Source organism: Trichomonas vaginalis, chromosome IV, assembly GCF_026262505.1.
Source record: "Trichomonas vaginalis G3 chromosome IV, whole genome shotgun sequence".
NCBI classification, from domain to species: Eukaryota; Parabasalia; order Trichomonadida; family Trichomonadidae; genus Trichomonas; species Trichomonas vaginalis.
The window spans coordinates 20,714,875-20,727,424 of record NC_067206.1 but is presented as its reverse complement, the minus strand read 5'-3'; the positions used below and the strand labels follow the sequence as shown (position 1 = coordinate 20,727,424).

Below are 12,550 nucleotides of genomic sequence, written 5' to 3'. Positions count from 1 at the left end.
AGAAGTCTTGACAAAACATTTACGCTCATTCCGATGAAGAAGTCATGACAAAGCATATACGATGAAGTTTGACAAATCATTTACGTTCATGTTGACAAAACATAAACGAAGAAGTCATGACAAAACATATACGATGAAATCATGACAAATCATTTACACTCATTACGATGAAGAAGTCTTGACAAACATTTACGCTCATTCCGATGAAGAAGTCATGACAAAGCATATACGATGAAGTTTTGACAAATCATTTACGTTCATGTTTGACAAAACATAAACGAAGAAGTCATGACAAAACATATACGATGAAATCATGACAAATCATTTACACTCATTACGATGAAGAAGTCTTGACAAAACATTTACGCTCATTCCGATGAAGAAGTCATGACAAAGCATATACGATGAAGTTTTGACAAATCATTTACGTTCATGTTTGACAAAACATAAACGAAGAAGTCATGACAAAACATGTACGATGAAATCATGACAAAACATTTACACTCATTACGATGAAGAAGTCATGACAAAGCATATACGTTGAAGTTTTGACAAATCATTTACGTTCATGTTTGACAAAACATAAACGAAGAAATCATGACAAAACATATACGATGAAATCATGACAAAACATTTACACTCATTACGATGAAGAAGTCTTGACAAAACATTTACGCTCATTCCGATGAAGAAGTCATGACAAAGCATATACGTTGAAGTTTTGACAAATCATTTACGTTCATGTTTGACAAACATAAACGAAGAAAATCATGACAAAACATATACGATGAAATCATGACAAAACATTTACACTCATTACGATGAAGAAGTCTTGACAAAACATTTACGCTCATTCCGATGAAGAAGTCATGACAAAGCATATACGATGAAGTTTTGACAAATCATTTACGATGAAATCATGACAAAGCATATACGCTTATTACGATGAAATCATGACAAAACATTTACGAAGAAGTTTGACAAAGCATATACGAAGAAGTCTTGACAAAACATTTACGTAAACATTTATTTCCTGTGTTGTTGTCAAAATGTCATGTTGTCTCATTTTTTCAGAGAAGTTCATTAACCTGGTAGCACATGGTGACATAGTGACACCTTCAGTTCTTCAAAAATAATTCATAACTGCCTTCCTCCTGTGTTGTTGTCAAAATGTCATGTTGTCACACTTTTTCAGAGAAGTTAATTAACCGAGTGACACATGATGACGTAGTGACACCTTCAGTTCTTCAAAAATAATTCATAACTGCCTTCCCCTGCTGTGTTGTCAAAATGTCATGTTGTCTCATTTTTTCAGAGAAGTTCATTAACCTGGTAGCACATGGTAACATGGTAGCACCTTCAGTTCTTCAAAAATAATTCATAACTGCCTTCCTCCTGTGTTGTTGTCAAAATGTCATGTTGTCTCATTTTTTCAGAGAAGTTCATTAACCTGGTAGCACATGATGACATAGTGACACCTTCAGTTCTTCAAAAATAATTCATAACTGCCTTCCTCCTGTGTTGTTGTCAAACATGAACGTAAACATTATTTTTGGTTCATTTACACTCATTACGATGAAATCTTGACAAATCATTTACGATAAAATCATGACAAAACATATACGATGAAATCACGACAAAACATATACGTTTAGTTTCGATGAAATCATCATGACAAAGCATATACGATGAAGTCATGACAAAACATTTACGATGAAATCATGACAAAACATATACGTTCATGTTTGACAAAACATATACGAAGAAGTCTATGAATATAATAATATTTCAAACCAGGAGCCAAATTCTTGCGATTTTCATATGGAATCTCTTCCCTCGGTTTTTCGAGGTAAGCAATTATATGAAATCATTTACACTCATTACAATGAAGTCATGACAAAACATATACGAAGAAGTTTTGACAAAACATATACGAAGAAGTTTTGACAAAACATATACGAAGAAGTCTTGACAAAACATTTACGATGAAATCTTGACAAAACATTTACGATGAAGTCATGACAAAACATTTACGAAGAAGTCTTGACAAAACATATACGATGAAGTCATGACAAAACATTTACGTTTAAGTTCCATGAGGTCATAACAAATCATTTACGATGAAGTCATGACAAAGCATATACGTTCATTACGATGAAATCTTGACAAAGCATATACATTCATGTTTGACAAAACATATACGAAGAAGTCATGACAAAACTGTTGCATGCTAAGATCAGTCATAATGTAAACCTCTCAATTTTATTGTCGTGGGAAGTATCTCAATTCCTTCAAAAAAATTGAAAAACTATTTAATTTTAAAAATATAATACTTTTAATTAGTTAATTAATTGGAGATATTTTTAAAAAATCACTTTTGATAATACTTTTGAGAACTTTAATTAAAAAAATATATTCCAAAATATCCAGGATATCAAGAGGGAATTGTTCCTTATGAGGTATATAGTTATGATGTATACCTCATAAGGAACAATTCCCTCCTTAAAATCGTAGACATTTTTATACTTATTAATCAACCATTCAAAATCATATTCCTCTGAAAAGTTATTTTATTAAAAATTTAGAATTTTAATAAATATAGAGTTTGAATTTCATACAATACTATATATTTTCAATAATGGAATTTGAAAACCATTCTCAAAAGTTCTCAGAAAACCTTTTTTTCATTAATTTTAAGAAATCTGAGTATTAAATTAAGTGATAAATTCGTTTGACACTACTTTAATTTTTAAATTCAAAAATTATATGTGCTTCTTAAAATGACTCAAAAAAATTTTATTATAAAATAATATATAATATTAAAAATCCCACAACATTTTTTACTTTACATAATCGTACTTCCTCGACGATTAATTTCCACTCAATTTCTATCGTTGACCGAACTTAGCATGCAACAAAACATATACGATGAAGTCATGACAAAACATATACGATGAAGTCATGACAAAACATATACGATGAAGTCATGACAAAACATATACGATGAAATCATGACAAAACATATACGATGAAGTCATGACAAAACATTTACACTCATTACGATGAAGAAATCATGGCAAAGCATATACGAAGAAGTCATGACAAAACATATACGAAGAAGTCATGACAAAACATATACGAAGAAGTCATGACAAAACATTTATGTTATACAGTAATGTTAGTCATGAATGTTTGTCCTACGTGTTGGCGTTAGTGTTGAAAAATAATGTTTGTCCTACATGAAGCCGTACAAGCGTTTGAATTTGTTTATGCATAAGATTACTCTCTTGTTTTCTGTATCTATCATACAAACATAAGCAGCACCTGTTTTTGTAAAGTTTATATGAAGTTTTCGATAGTTAAGACCTGTATAATAATAGAATGCGTCCTCATTCTCAACATAGTAGTAGAACTCAAACGAATGCTTACCATAATCTGTTATTTCAACAGCTTCGTCAGATATTTCATCAACGAACTCATAAACTATATCGCCATACTTGCTTTTATTTCTATTGTTTTCAGATCTAGAACACCAACGAAGGTTTGAGATTCTGTTGTCCGTTCTATCATGATTTATATGGTCTATTTCTTTCAAATTGTTTGGATTTTCAATCCACTGTTCTGCAATAATTCTATGCTTTAAATGCGTTTTGTTGTTTAAACTAAGCTCAATATAACCATGATTATTTAAGCATTCACTCTTAATATGTTTGTTTTTCTTTCGACGAATAGTAAAAGGATATGTCGTACAAATCTCATAATCTTCATGATTTCTCAATGTTTCCCATTGAGTTTGTTCCCCACTAACGTTCTCATTGACGTCCTCAATATCTTCTTCCTCACTGAACTCGTCAATATTTTCACTAGCTCCTTCTGTAATGTTTTCATCGGCATTGTCATTGACTTCTTCTGTAATGTTAGATGTTGTTGTTTCGCTCATGTTCTTTCACTAATGTTAAAAGTTATGTTGTACGAATTTTGAACAGAATTTAGAGCAGTTATGAAACAATGAAGTACTTTTACGCTATTGAAAGGAACTATGAGAGTGAAGTACATGACAGCAATGACAAAAGGAACTAATATCAAACCTAATGAAATCGCTCACGAGGACATAGAGCTTAACAAGTACTTTGTGGAGTATCTTATAAGTGAAGAGTATGTAAGACCTTACTTCATGTTTGACAGCATGAATGAGGATGTTATTTCATGGTTAAAGAATATAAGCAATGTTTTCGGTAAGTACGTCATAGATGACAAAGGTCTTGTTGTATTTTATGAGACAGCAATACGAACACAGGAACTAATGGATATTATGCACTCAACAGCAAAGAAAGGATTTAGTACTATTGGCATGAATGAACATTGCAGGAATGACATATACAACCTATGCTCACGAAAGCCTTACACAAAAGCAATACAAATGATAGAACATAAGTGTCTAAGGTCAGCAAATGAAATCATTACTGTCAGTGGTTATGAAAGAACTGTTAGCAAAGATGAGTGGAAACAGCTATTCATATTAAGGAAGGACGTTGCTGAACTAGTTAAACCTGTTGCACGAACATTGTTTCAGATAAGACCAGCAATGACTAAGAACCCTTTGACCTTAGTCAATGAGACCATAGAGGTTGAAGATAATGACATGAAAGAACTAGGAATGAATGAGAGAAGTTGTGAAGGATGTTTGAGTCAAAACACATGGTTCTTCAGAGCTGTTAAGAAACTTAGTAAAGAACGACAGAAATATTTTATAGAGAAGTATTGCAAAGGATGTGTAAATGAATTGTTTGAAATAGAACTTAGAGACACTTTCACACTAAAGGACTTGAGAAGAAATAAGTACATGAGTGAAGAAGGTATTGACATAGCTAGTGTTATAAATGACTTAAGAAGATGTGTTGTTGTTATTGACGGAGCACGTATGACATATCTAGTGAAAGATTATGATGGAATACGAGACACAACAACACTTGTGTCAGTAGATAGCAAGGAATTCAATAAGCTCATGAAGAGTATTTATGTAGGACGTATTGAAGAAAGGATGTGAACGCACTGATGATTTATGAAGCGGGTCAGAACAAGAACTATCTTATGAAGTCAGGCATGAGATTCTTTGACGAAAGAGATGACATTTACAGCTATTTCAGAGGATATGAGTATGAAGTACTGAATGAAGTAGATGAAAGCGTTATTGAAGGATATTTGAAACATGTTCACGATGTCATATGTAATGAGGATGAAGAGCTTTATGAGTATGTTTTGAACTGGTTCGCCTACATCGTTCAAAATCCTTGTGGAAAGACTGGAACAGTACTTTTGTTAATAGGAAAGCAAGGAACTGGTAAGAATGTACTTAGTAATGTTCTATGCGAGCTCATTAGCAAGTACGCCAACAATAATATAACGGCAATAGAGAATGTGGTTGGTAGATTCAATGCTGCTATTGAGAACATGAAGCTCATCGTATGCAATGAACTAAGCTCATGCGATACGTCTAAGGTCATGAACCACGACGCACTAAAGTCAATAGTAACAGAGACTCAGTTGGACTTAAATCAGAAGTGTCAGCCAGTAAGAAAGATAGAGAATGTTTGTAATATCATCATGATATCTAACAACTTCAACTCAGTAAAGATTGACAAAGACGACAGAAGATTTGTTGTCATTGACGTAAGCAGCAGATACAAAGGAAATTACGAATATTTCTCAAATCTCATTGAAAGCTTTAATGAAGAGTTTTATTCAAACTTACTGACGTACTTCATGAAGAAAGATTTAAGTGAATTTGATGTAAGGAAGATACCATTCACCAGGGCTAAACAAGAACTCATCGAAATGAACAAAACACCTTACCAAGTGTTTTACGAGGAGTTCTATGAAAAGTTTGTATCCGGATGGAATTGTACAGAGTGCTACAGAAGATATAAAGAATTTGCGAAGGAGAATGAATTCTTTGCATGTAGTTCAAATGTATTTGGTGGCAAGATGAGAGAATTTGTGAAGAGAAGTAGAAAGCGAGACGGTTCTGCAAGAAGTTATATTTATGAAGCAAGTATGATATTAGAAGGTCGTGGAAAGAAAGAAACAGTGAATTATGAGGAAGTGCTTGAAAAATTCATGGAGTACATGGGAAGCAATATAACATACAACAAAGACATATACAGTGAGTTTAAGTACTACTGTGAACAGCATGAGATTGAAGTAATGAGTAAAGGAGACTTTGAAACGCTTATGAAAGACAGTGAGGAGGTCGTTCATGAGAACAGTGATGAAATAGTTCATGAGAACAGTGAGGAGGTCATACATGAGAACAGTGATGAAATAGTTCATGAGAACAGTGAGGAGGTCATACATGAGAACAGTGATGAAATAGTTCATGAGAACAGTGAGGAGGTCATACATGAGAACAGTGATGAAATAGTTCATGATGTCGTTCGTGAAGAAGCCATTGCAACAAAGAATGAGATAAAGGATTTCATAGAACTTAACAAGGAGGAGTTTAAAGAAGGCTATGAAGTGAAAAGATGTGAAGAAGATTTCTTGGCGTATTTGAAGAAAAAGAGACTAAAGCCGATGGCTCAAAATAAGTTTCAATCGATGTTTGAAAAGAAACGTTTGAGCTATGGTGGTGTAAGAAGCACATATTACTTTGTTAAGAAGTGAGGACATTTATTTTTGTCGTTAGTGTTGGAGTTTGTACTTGTTGTTAGTGAGAGAATAAATTAAATCATGAACTTTGCCATGGTCTCTGTCCCTAGTAGTTTTCATTAAGTTCTGGAAATAATGAAAGTCATAAACTTTGCCATGGTCTCTGTCCCTAGTAGTTTTCATTATCTCACAGAGTTAATGAAAGTCATACTTTCTATCAGATGAAGCATGCAGATGAACATAATGAAAGTTAGTGAGTTTGCCACGAGTTATGAATAAAATATTGGCATATTAGATGAGATAGCTGATGAAACAGATGAAGATAAATTAAATCTTAGACTTTGCCACACTCTGTCCCTAGTTCCTCAAAATCCTTGACAACGTTGCTTAGAAATTTTGGTTCAAAACCTCATCTGATTTTAATCTGTTATGCTACCTGTTAAGTTTCGCGAGATTATAAATGTCATGGAGTTATATAAAAAGGAGGGACAGCTAGGGACACTGGAAGTACTTGTAAGGCTATCTGTTAAGATTGCATGAAATACTAAAAAGTCATGAAATCCATTATCGCTGTGCTAGCTTCACCTTAGAGTAAAATGACGACTAAAGTCACTGAAGCAATGAAACAAAAGTTCTTGGTAGAATACATTAAATCAGGAGCGGTTCCAGAAGGTTTTTACATTCATACTATGAAGGATGGTAGAGTTCAGTTTAGAAAGATAAAGCAACCATTAGATAAAGAAGGAATTTTGAGAAAGATTAAACTTCATGAGGACAACATTGCTGAACTTAGGAAGAAGCTAGAAGAGTTGGAGAAAGCAGACGACAGTGAGGAATAAAGCAATGAATTCAACAGGGTGAAAAAGAGGTGAAAAAACAGGTGAGATCTCACCACTTCACCTAAGTTTATTTTTGTGCTATGTTTTCATACGTGTGAGGGTGGTGATATCATTAATTTTTAAGTTTATTTTTTATTTTATTTTTATATAAATGACGAAAACTATTGAGATAACAAACTACAACGGTCATGAGTTCAAGAATTTGTTCTTCGTTCCTCGTGAAAATACATTCTATCAGATACGAGGGAGAAAGGGTAAAGTTAGTTTGAGCGTTTATGACTACAAGCATAATGGAAAGTTTATACAAGCATATGATACAAACGGTAAGCGTGTTTCATTAGCTTTGTCAAAACTTACAGGTATAAACTATGACAGTGATTTTGACCTATATGAAGAAGAAAGTGAGTCAGAAGATTATGAGCTGTTATATGAAGCACAGCAATGGGAGGAGTTGCAATACTTTTGTAAGTGAGAACGTTTATTTTTTTACATTAGTGAAGTGGTTTGTGAAAACGTTAGTGAGGTGAAGTGGTTGGCGGCTTTGTAAATATTTAAGGTTAAGTTAGTGTTGTCGTTTGTGTTGTAAAATATACGTTAACGGTTTCGTAAAGTGTCAAATTCACATATCATGGGTAAGGAGGCGCGCAGTGCCGCCGTACCCTTGATATGTATACTAACTCCAATTCGCTGTCAGATTTTAATTTTTTCGGACTTTTTGGCATCTTTCCTAATAAAATATTTGAGAAAAAACTTGAAATTATATCATTGATCTTGTTTACTTCCTGAGTAAGGCTTGGATCAGTTTTGATCAGATTCTGGTAACATTGAATTGCAATTAACATCAAACCATTATTTGTTGAAAAGTGAAGCTGTGCATTACTCCTGTAATATTTACAAATCCCCAAATGATTAAACCTTCAGAATTAAATTCTGCGTAATGACATATTAATGAGAAAAAATCTATTATGGTGCGTGGACATTTTATTGGAGTACCTTTTTTAGAAGATATTGAATTATTATAATGTTTCAATACTTCTTTACATTGCATAAATGGAAAATAATTCAAGTATTCGATCAACTCTGGACCTGTAAATTTCATCATAACTTCACAAATTAATATTGATGATAAAAGTTCAATCAAAGATGCTCTCAAAAATTTCAGAATATGTTCGGAAGCATCGTGCTGAAAAGGATATCAAAAAACGAAGAGATGTATTAAGATACGAAAAATCAAACAAAGTATATCAAGAACCTGATGCATAAGAAATAACTCTCGAAAGATTTTGAATATTTTTCTCAACATATGGCCACCAACGCGATATTTTGCCATTTGCTTGAAGATTTCCAAGTTTGATCCAAATATGCCTTATATTTTTATCACTCAAGTAAGCATGAAACACAGATTTTCCGTGCCTTTATCGGTGCAAATGGCAAACGGCTTGCCTTGAATTGTAGCTAATGCACATTTTAGAACTGATTAAAAAGTTGAAAATCAATTATATTTCTAGACCCGTCGTTAATAATGACAAACAAATAATCTCCAATTTTTCATTGCTCTACCAGAAAGTTGCATAATTTTTTTTTAAAAAAATAAAACTTATTGTTTAAAATTTAAAACATATAAGCAAACTTAAAGAGTACTCATCTATGAAAAATATGAATAAAATTCAAACTTCAATAATCATTTGGTTCAGATAGAATAATTGTTGAAATGTACTTCGGAGTGATTTCCTTCAATTGCCTCCAGTTACAACAGCAAATACATTTCCACCAATTCAACACTTGATAACAGCACGTTCATGGAAGAACAAAGTCTATTGTTATATCCTTTGGATTTCAATGCGCTGATCAGATATTGATTGGTTCAGTTTCCTAACAAAAGTTGCCTGCGGTGAACAAATTTCAGAAAAGTGGACTGATCTGAAATGATTTGTTACAAGATATAAAAGGATGCCATCGACTTCTATCTAACAGATTTTTTCTAAAATCAAAGATGATAATGAAGAAATTGAAAAAATTCTCCTTTATAGACTTTGGATTTGTCCAACAAGTCATCATGTTGACATGACAAATAACTTGTTCCACATAGTTAGAACTAAAGTTTTAGATCTTTCGTAGATTTTCCAACCAATATCTGTTATCACAGATATTGACAAAAAAGTGATATCAGAACTTTTTCATTTCAACAGCGTTTCGTTTCTCATCAAATTGGTACTTCCCCGAAATACCTGGTCCGATTCTTAATTTTCGAATAACCAAACTGTTACATTGATGAGAAGCATAAAAACTCAAAAAGGATATTCCAAGAACAGAAGATGTTTGGATGCAAAGTTTATATGATTAAGACAGGTTTACATCGCAGAAAAAAAGTTTACGTGTCAGATTTGAAAACAGCTTTTTGACTGAGAACAATGATCTGCAAGGTACATGGATAGAATCAGTACCTCGCAAACTATAGTTCTCTATATGGCGCCGAAAGTTTTTGGTGAAATGTCGTTGCATTTCACGAAAATTTTTTCGGCGCCATAGGATGAATTGGAGGGTGTGAGATACTATTACGTATAATAGTACTCACACTCTCCAATTACCAATCATAAAATCTTTTTTTTATTTTTAATCAATTTATTTTTGATTTCTAGCCATTTTGGTTTTAAAAAATATAACTATATTAATAATATTATATATATCATATTTATTAAATTTTTTACAAAATACTCAAACATTGAAAAGTGTCAAAAGTGACCTCAACCCCCTTTTATGCATTATATTTATAGTAAAAAAGTATGAAAAAGTTTGTAATAAATTATGTGTTTATTCGTAAGTCTTATTTGGGTCGAAAATATGGATGTGGGATTGTTATTAGTGACACCATCTTCAGCGTTAATTAAAAATATTGGCACTTTTACAAAATAACGTGTATTGTGCGGGGTCATTGGAGACAGGCCAGTGACCACGCACAATATATACTGTACTTATACCCAAATTTAACTATGGAAATTTTCTTATTTATAGCGAATTTCAAAATAAAATGTAAATATTTGGTTTTGAAATTTGGTTTCCTGTAGTAAAGGTATCAAAATGTATAATTTATTAATTTACTCCAGTAAAAAGAAAAACAAATATTGACTTTAAATTCAAAAAAGTGTTCCGTAACAAAAATGAATTTTACAAAAAGTGACAAAAGACGATGCTTTTGTAAACTATTTTTATTATTAAATCTTAAATATATAAATATCATTGTTTATAAAAATAGATGACAAGTTTATTATAAATGACTTTTCACTAAGAAAATTAAGCGCAGAAAGAAAAAGAAAGCTCGGTCGCAATTGCATCTGATTTCAACCAAGTTCTCGAACTTTCTCAGAGGAATTGAGGAGTGTGATGTTTATAGTATGCAAATATCTGTCTCACTCTTCCATTCTTTTAAAGTAAAAAAATTGTTCAATTATAAAAATCATATTTCATATGCAAGTAATTTATAATTTATGCAAGTTATTATTTTTATATAATAGGGAAAACCGCAACCACTTTTTTAATCACGATTTAAATATATAAATCGCGATTTTTTAGAAAAATCGCGACTTTTTTAAAATCGCGTTTTTTAATGAATTGCGATTTTATTGTGGTCGCGATTTTTCAAAAAAATCGCGATTTATATGGAAAATCGCGTTATTGGTTCAATCTAAAGATCATTATTTAAAAAGTGAACTAAAATATAAATATAAAAATTATCTCATACCGAAATGGCTCACCAAAAAGGTGACATTTTTGGCGCCAATAATTTGATTTTTCTGATTCTTTCTATTTAGATATATTTATTTAATATTCATATTCCTTTATATTGCCTCATATTATTTCCCATTTTTAATCATATTATACAAATCTTTAATAATTTTTAATGTTTTGAGCTGAAACAATAAGAATTACCGAAAAAGTGACAAAACATCAAAAACAGGGAGGGGGTCTCAATTTTTATTACTTATATTATCTTACAATATTTATATAAATACTCTTTATAATATATTTTACTATAAAATTATACCTCAAATTCAAATATTTAAAATATTATTTACATAATTATCTCAAAATTATATTTTTATATATTATTTTTCATATGTATAAATCATATAATCTATATCTATGCAAATCTCATCTAATTTTTTTTGAAACAAACCGCTACCATTTTATAATGGTCCATCTTAAATTCATCATAAATTCTGGTACATGTTAGTACCAGAGTCTTCAAATCTCAAACACTCTGGTACCAACATGTACCAGACGCGAGTTTCCAATGCCCTCGTACGATTTTCTATTAAGATCTTCTTGAATGAGAAGGTCTTCATAGAAACTCGTACGAGGGCTTCTCTTTTAAATACTCTGGTACCTGCTGGTATCGGAGTCGACTTTACAGCCCTTTCCACAATTTTAAAGCTGGGGAAAGTTTTCAAGCAATGAAAGGGAAGCTCTCGCTATGAGGTGAAAATCTAGAATTTTTACCTCATAGCGAGTAATCCTTTGTTAATTGCTTGAAAACTTTCTTCAAATTATCAAAATTTCGAGGAAAGTTTCCTTGCTTCAAAGTAGAGATGGAGCCCTTTGAGCCACTGCATATAGGTCAGTGACTCAAAATACTCCATCTCTACTAGAAATCGCCAAAATTTGGGTCGCAATCTTTGAAATGCGACGCAAGTTTTGGCAATTTCGCGAGGGACTTGCTCCATTTGGTGCATAGATTCACACTCTATGCACCAGATGGAACAATTCTTTCGCTGACAGCGGGAAACTTTGTCTGAATAGTTTAACATTCAGACAAAGTTTCCCGCTGTCAGAGAGGGAATGGAAGGGTAAGAGGTATATATTCATAATGTATACCTCTTACCTTTATTCCCTCAAGAAAGTTCAAAAACTTGGGTGCAATCAGAACTGATTGCACCCAAGTTTTTGAATTTTATAAGGAATTGTTGGCTATGATGTACTGATCATGAATCAGTACATCATAGCCAACAATTCTACCTTTTAACCAAAGATAATTGATTCGTATGTAAAATATTAAGCTAAAATTT

General features: G+C 32.2%; 4 protein-coding genes and 1 pseudogene across 5 annotated transcripts, besides 3 other annotated features; 4 read left to right on the top strand and 1 right to left on the bottom strand.

Moving 5' to 3' along the window:
• Window positions 1–3,235: 3,235 nt before the first annotated feature.
• On the bottom strand, window positions 3,236–3,940 carry TVAGG3_0137190 (His-Me finger endonucleases family; the record flags this gene model as incomplete). Its single annotated transcript, XM_051224163.1, has 1 exon — window positions 3,236–3,940. The coding sequence occupies one exon, from the start codon at window positions 3,938–3,940 to the stop codon at window positions 3,236–3,238; it is 705 nt and encodes a 234-aa protein (XP_051109149.1).
• A 621-nt stretch (window positions 3,941–4,561) lies between these two features.
• Window positions 4,562–6,081: a mobile genetic element.
• A 36-nt stretch (window positions 6,082–6,117) lies between these two features.
• On the top strand, window positions 6,118–6,663 carry TVAGG3_0137170 (phage fiber proteins family; the record flags this gene model as incomplete). Its single annotated transcript, XM_051224162.1, has 1 exon — window positions 6,118–6,663. One exon carries the CDS (start codon window positions 6,118–6,120, stop codon window positions 6,661–6,663), a length of 546 nt encoding a protein of 181 aa, XP_051109148.1.
• Window positions 6,664–7,244: 581 nt separating this feature from the next.
• Window positions 7,245–7,487, top strand: TVAGG3_0137160 (uncharacterized protein; the record flags this gene model as incomplete). Its single annotated transcript, XM_001295681.1, has 1 exon — window positions 7,245–7,487. One exon carries the CDS (start codon window positions 7,245–7,247, stop codon window positions 7,485–7,487), a length of 243 nt encoding a protein of 80 aa, XP_001295682.1.
• A 151-nt stretch (window positions 7,488–7,638) lies between these two features.
• Window positions 7,639–7,959, top strand: TVAGG3_0137150 (uncharacterized protein; the record flags this gene model as incomplete). The annotated part of the gene is made up of 1 exon (XM_001295682.1): window positions 7,639–7,959. The coding sequence occupies one exon, from the start codon at window positions 7,639–7,641 to the stop codon at window positions 7,957–7,959; it is 321 nt and encodes a 106-aa protein (XP_001295683.1).
• Window positions 7,960–11,397: 3,438 nt separating this feature from the next.
• Window positions 11,398–11,425: a terminal%2Cinverted (terminal inverted repeat of MuDR-2B_TvMULE3 transposon ID:TVAGG3_0137120).
• Window positions 11,398–12,550: part of a mobile genetic element that runs on past the window's edge.
• TVAGG3_0137140 lies at window positions 11,712–11,962 on the top strand (annotated as a pseudogene). The gene has a single exon. A coding segment is annotated over exon 1 (251 nt).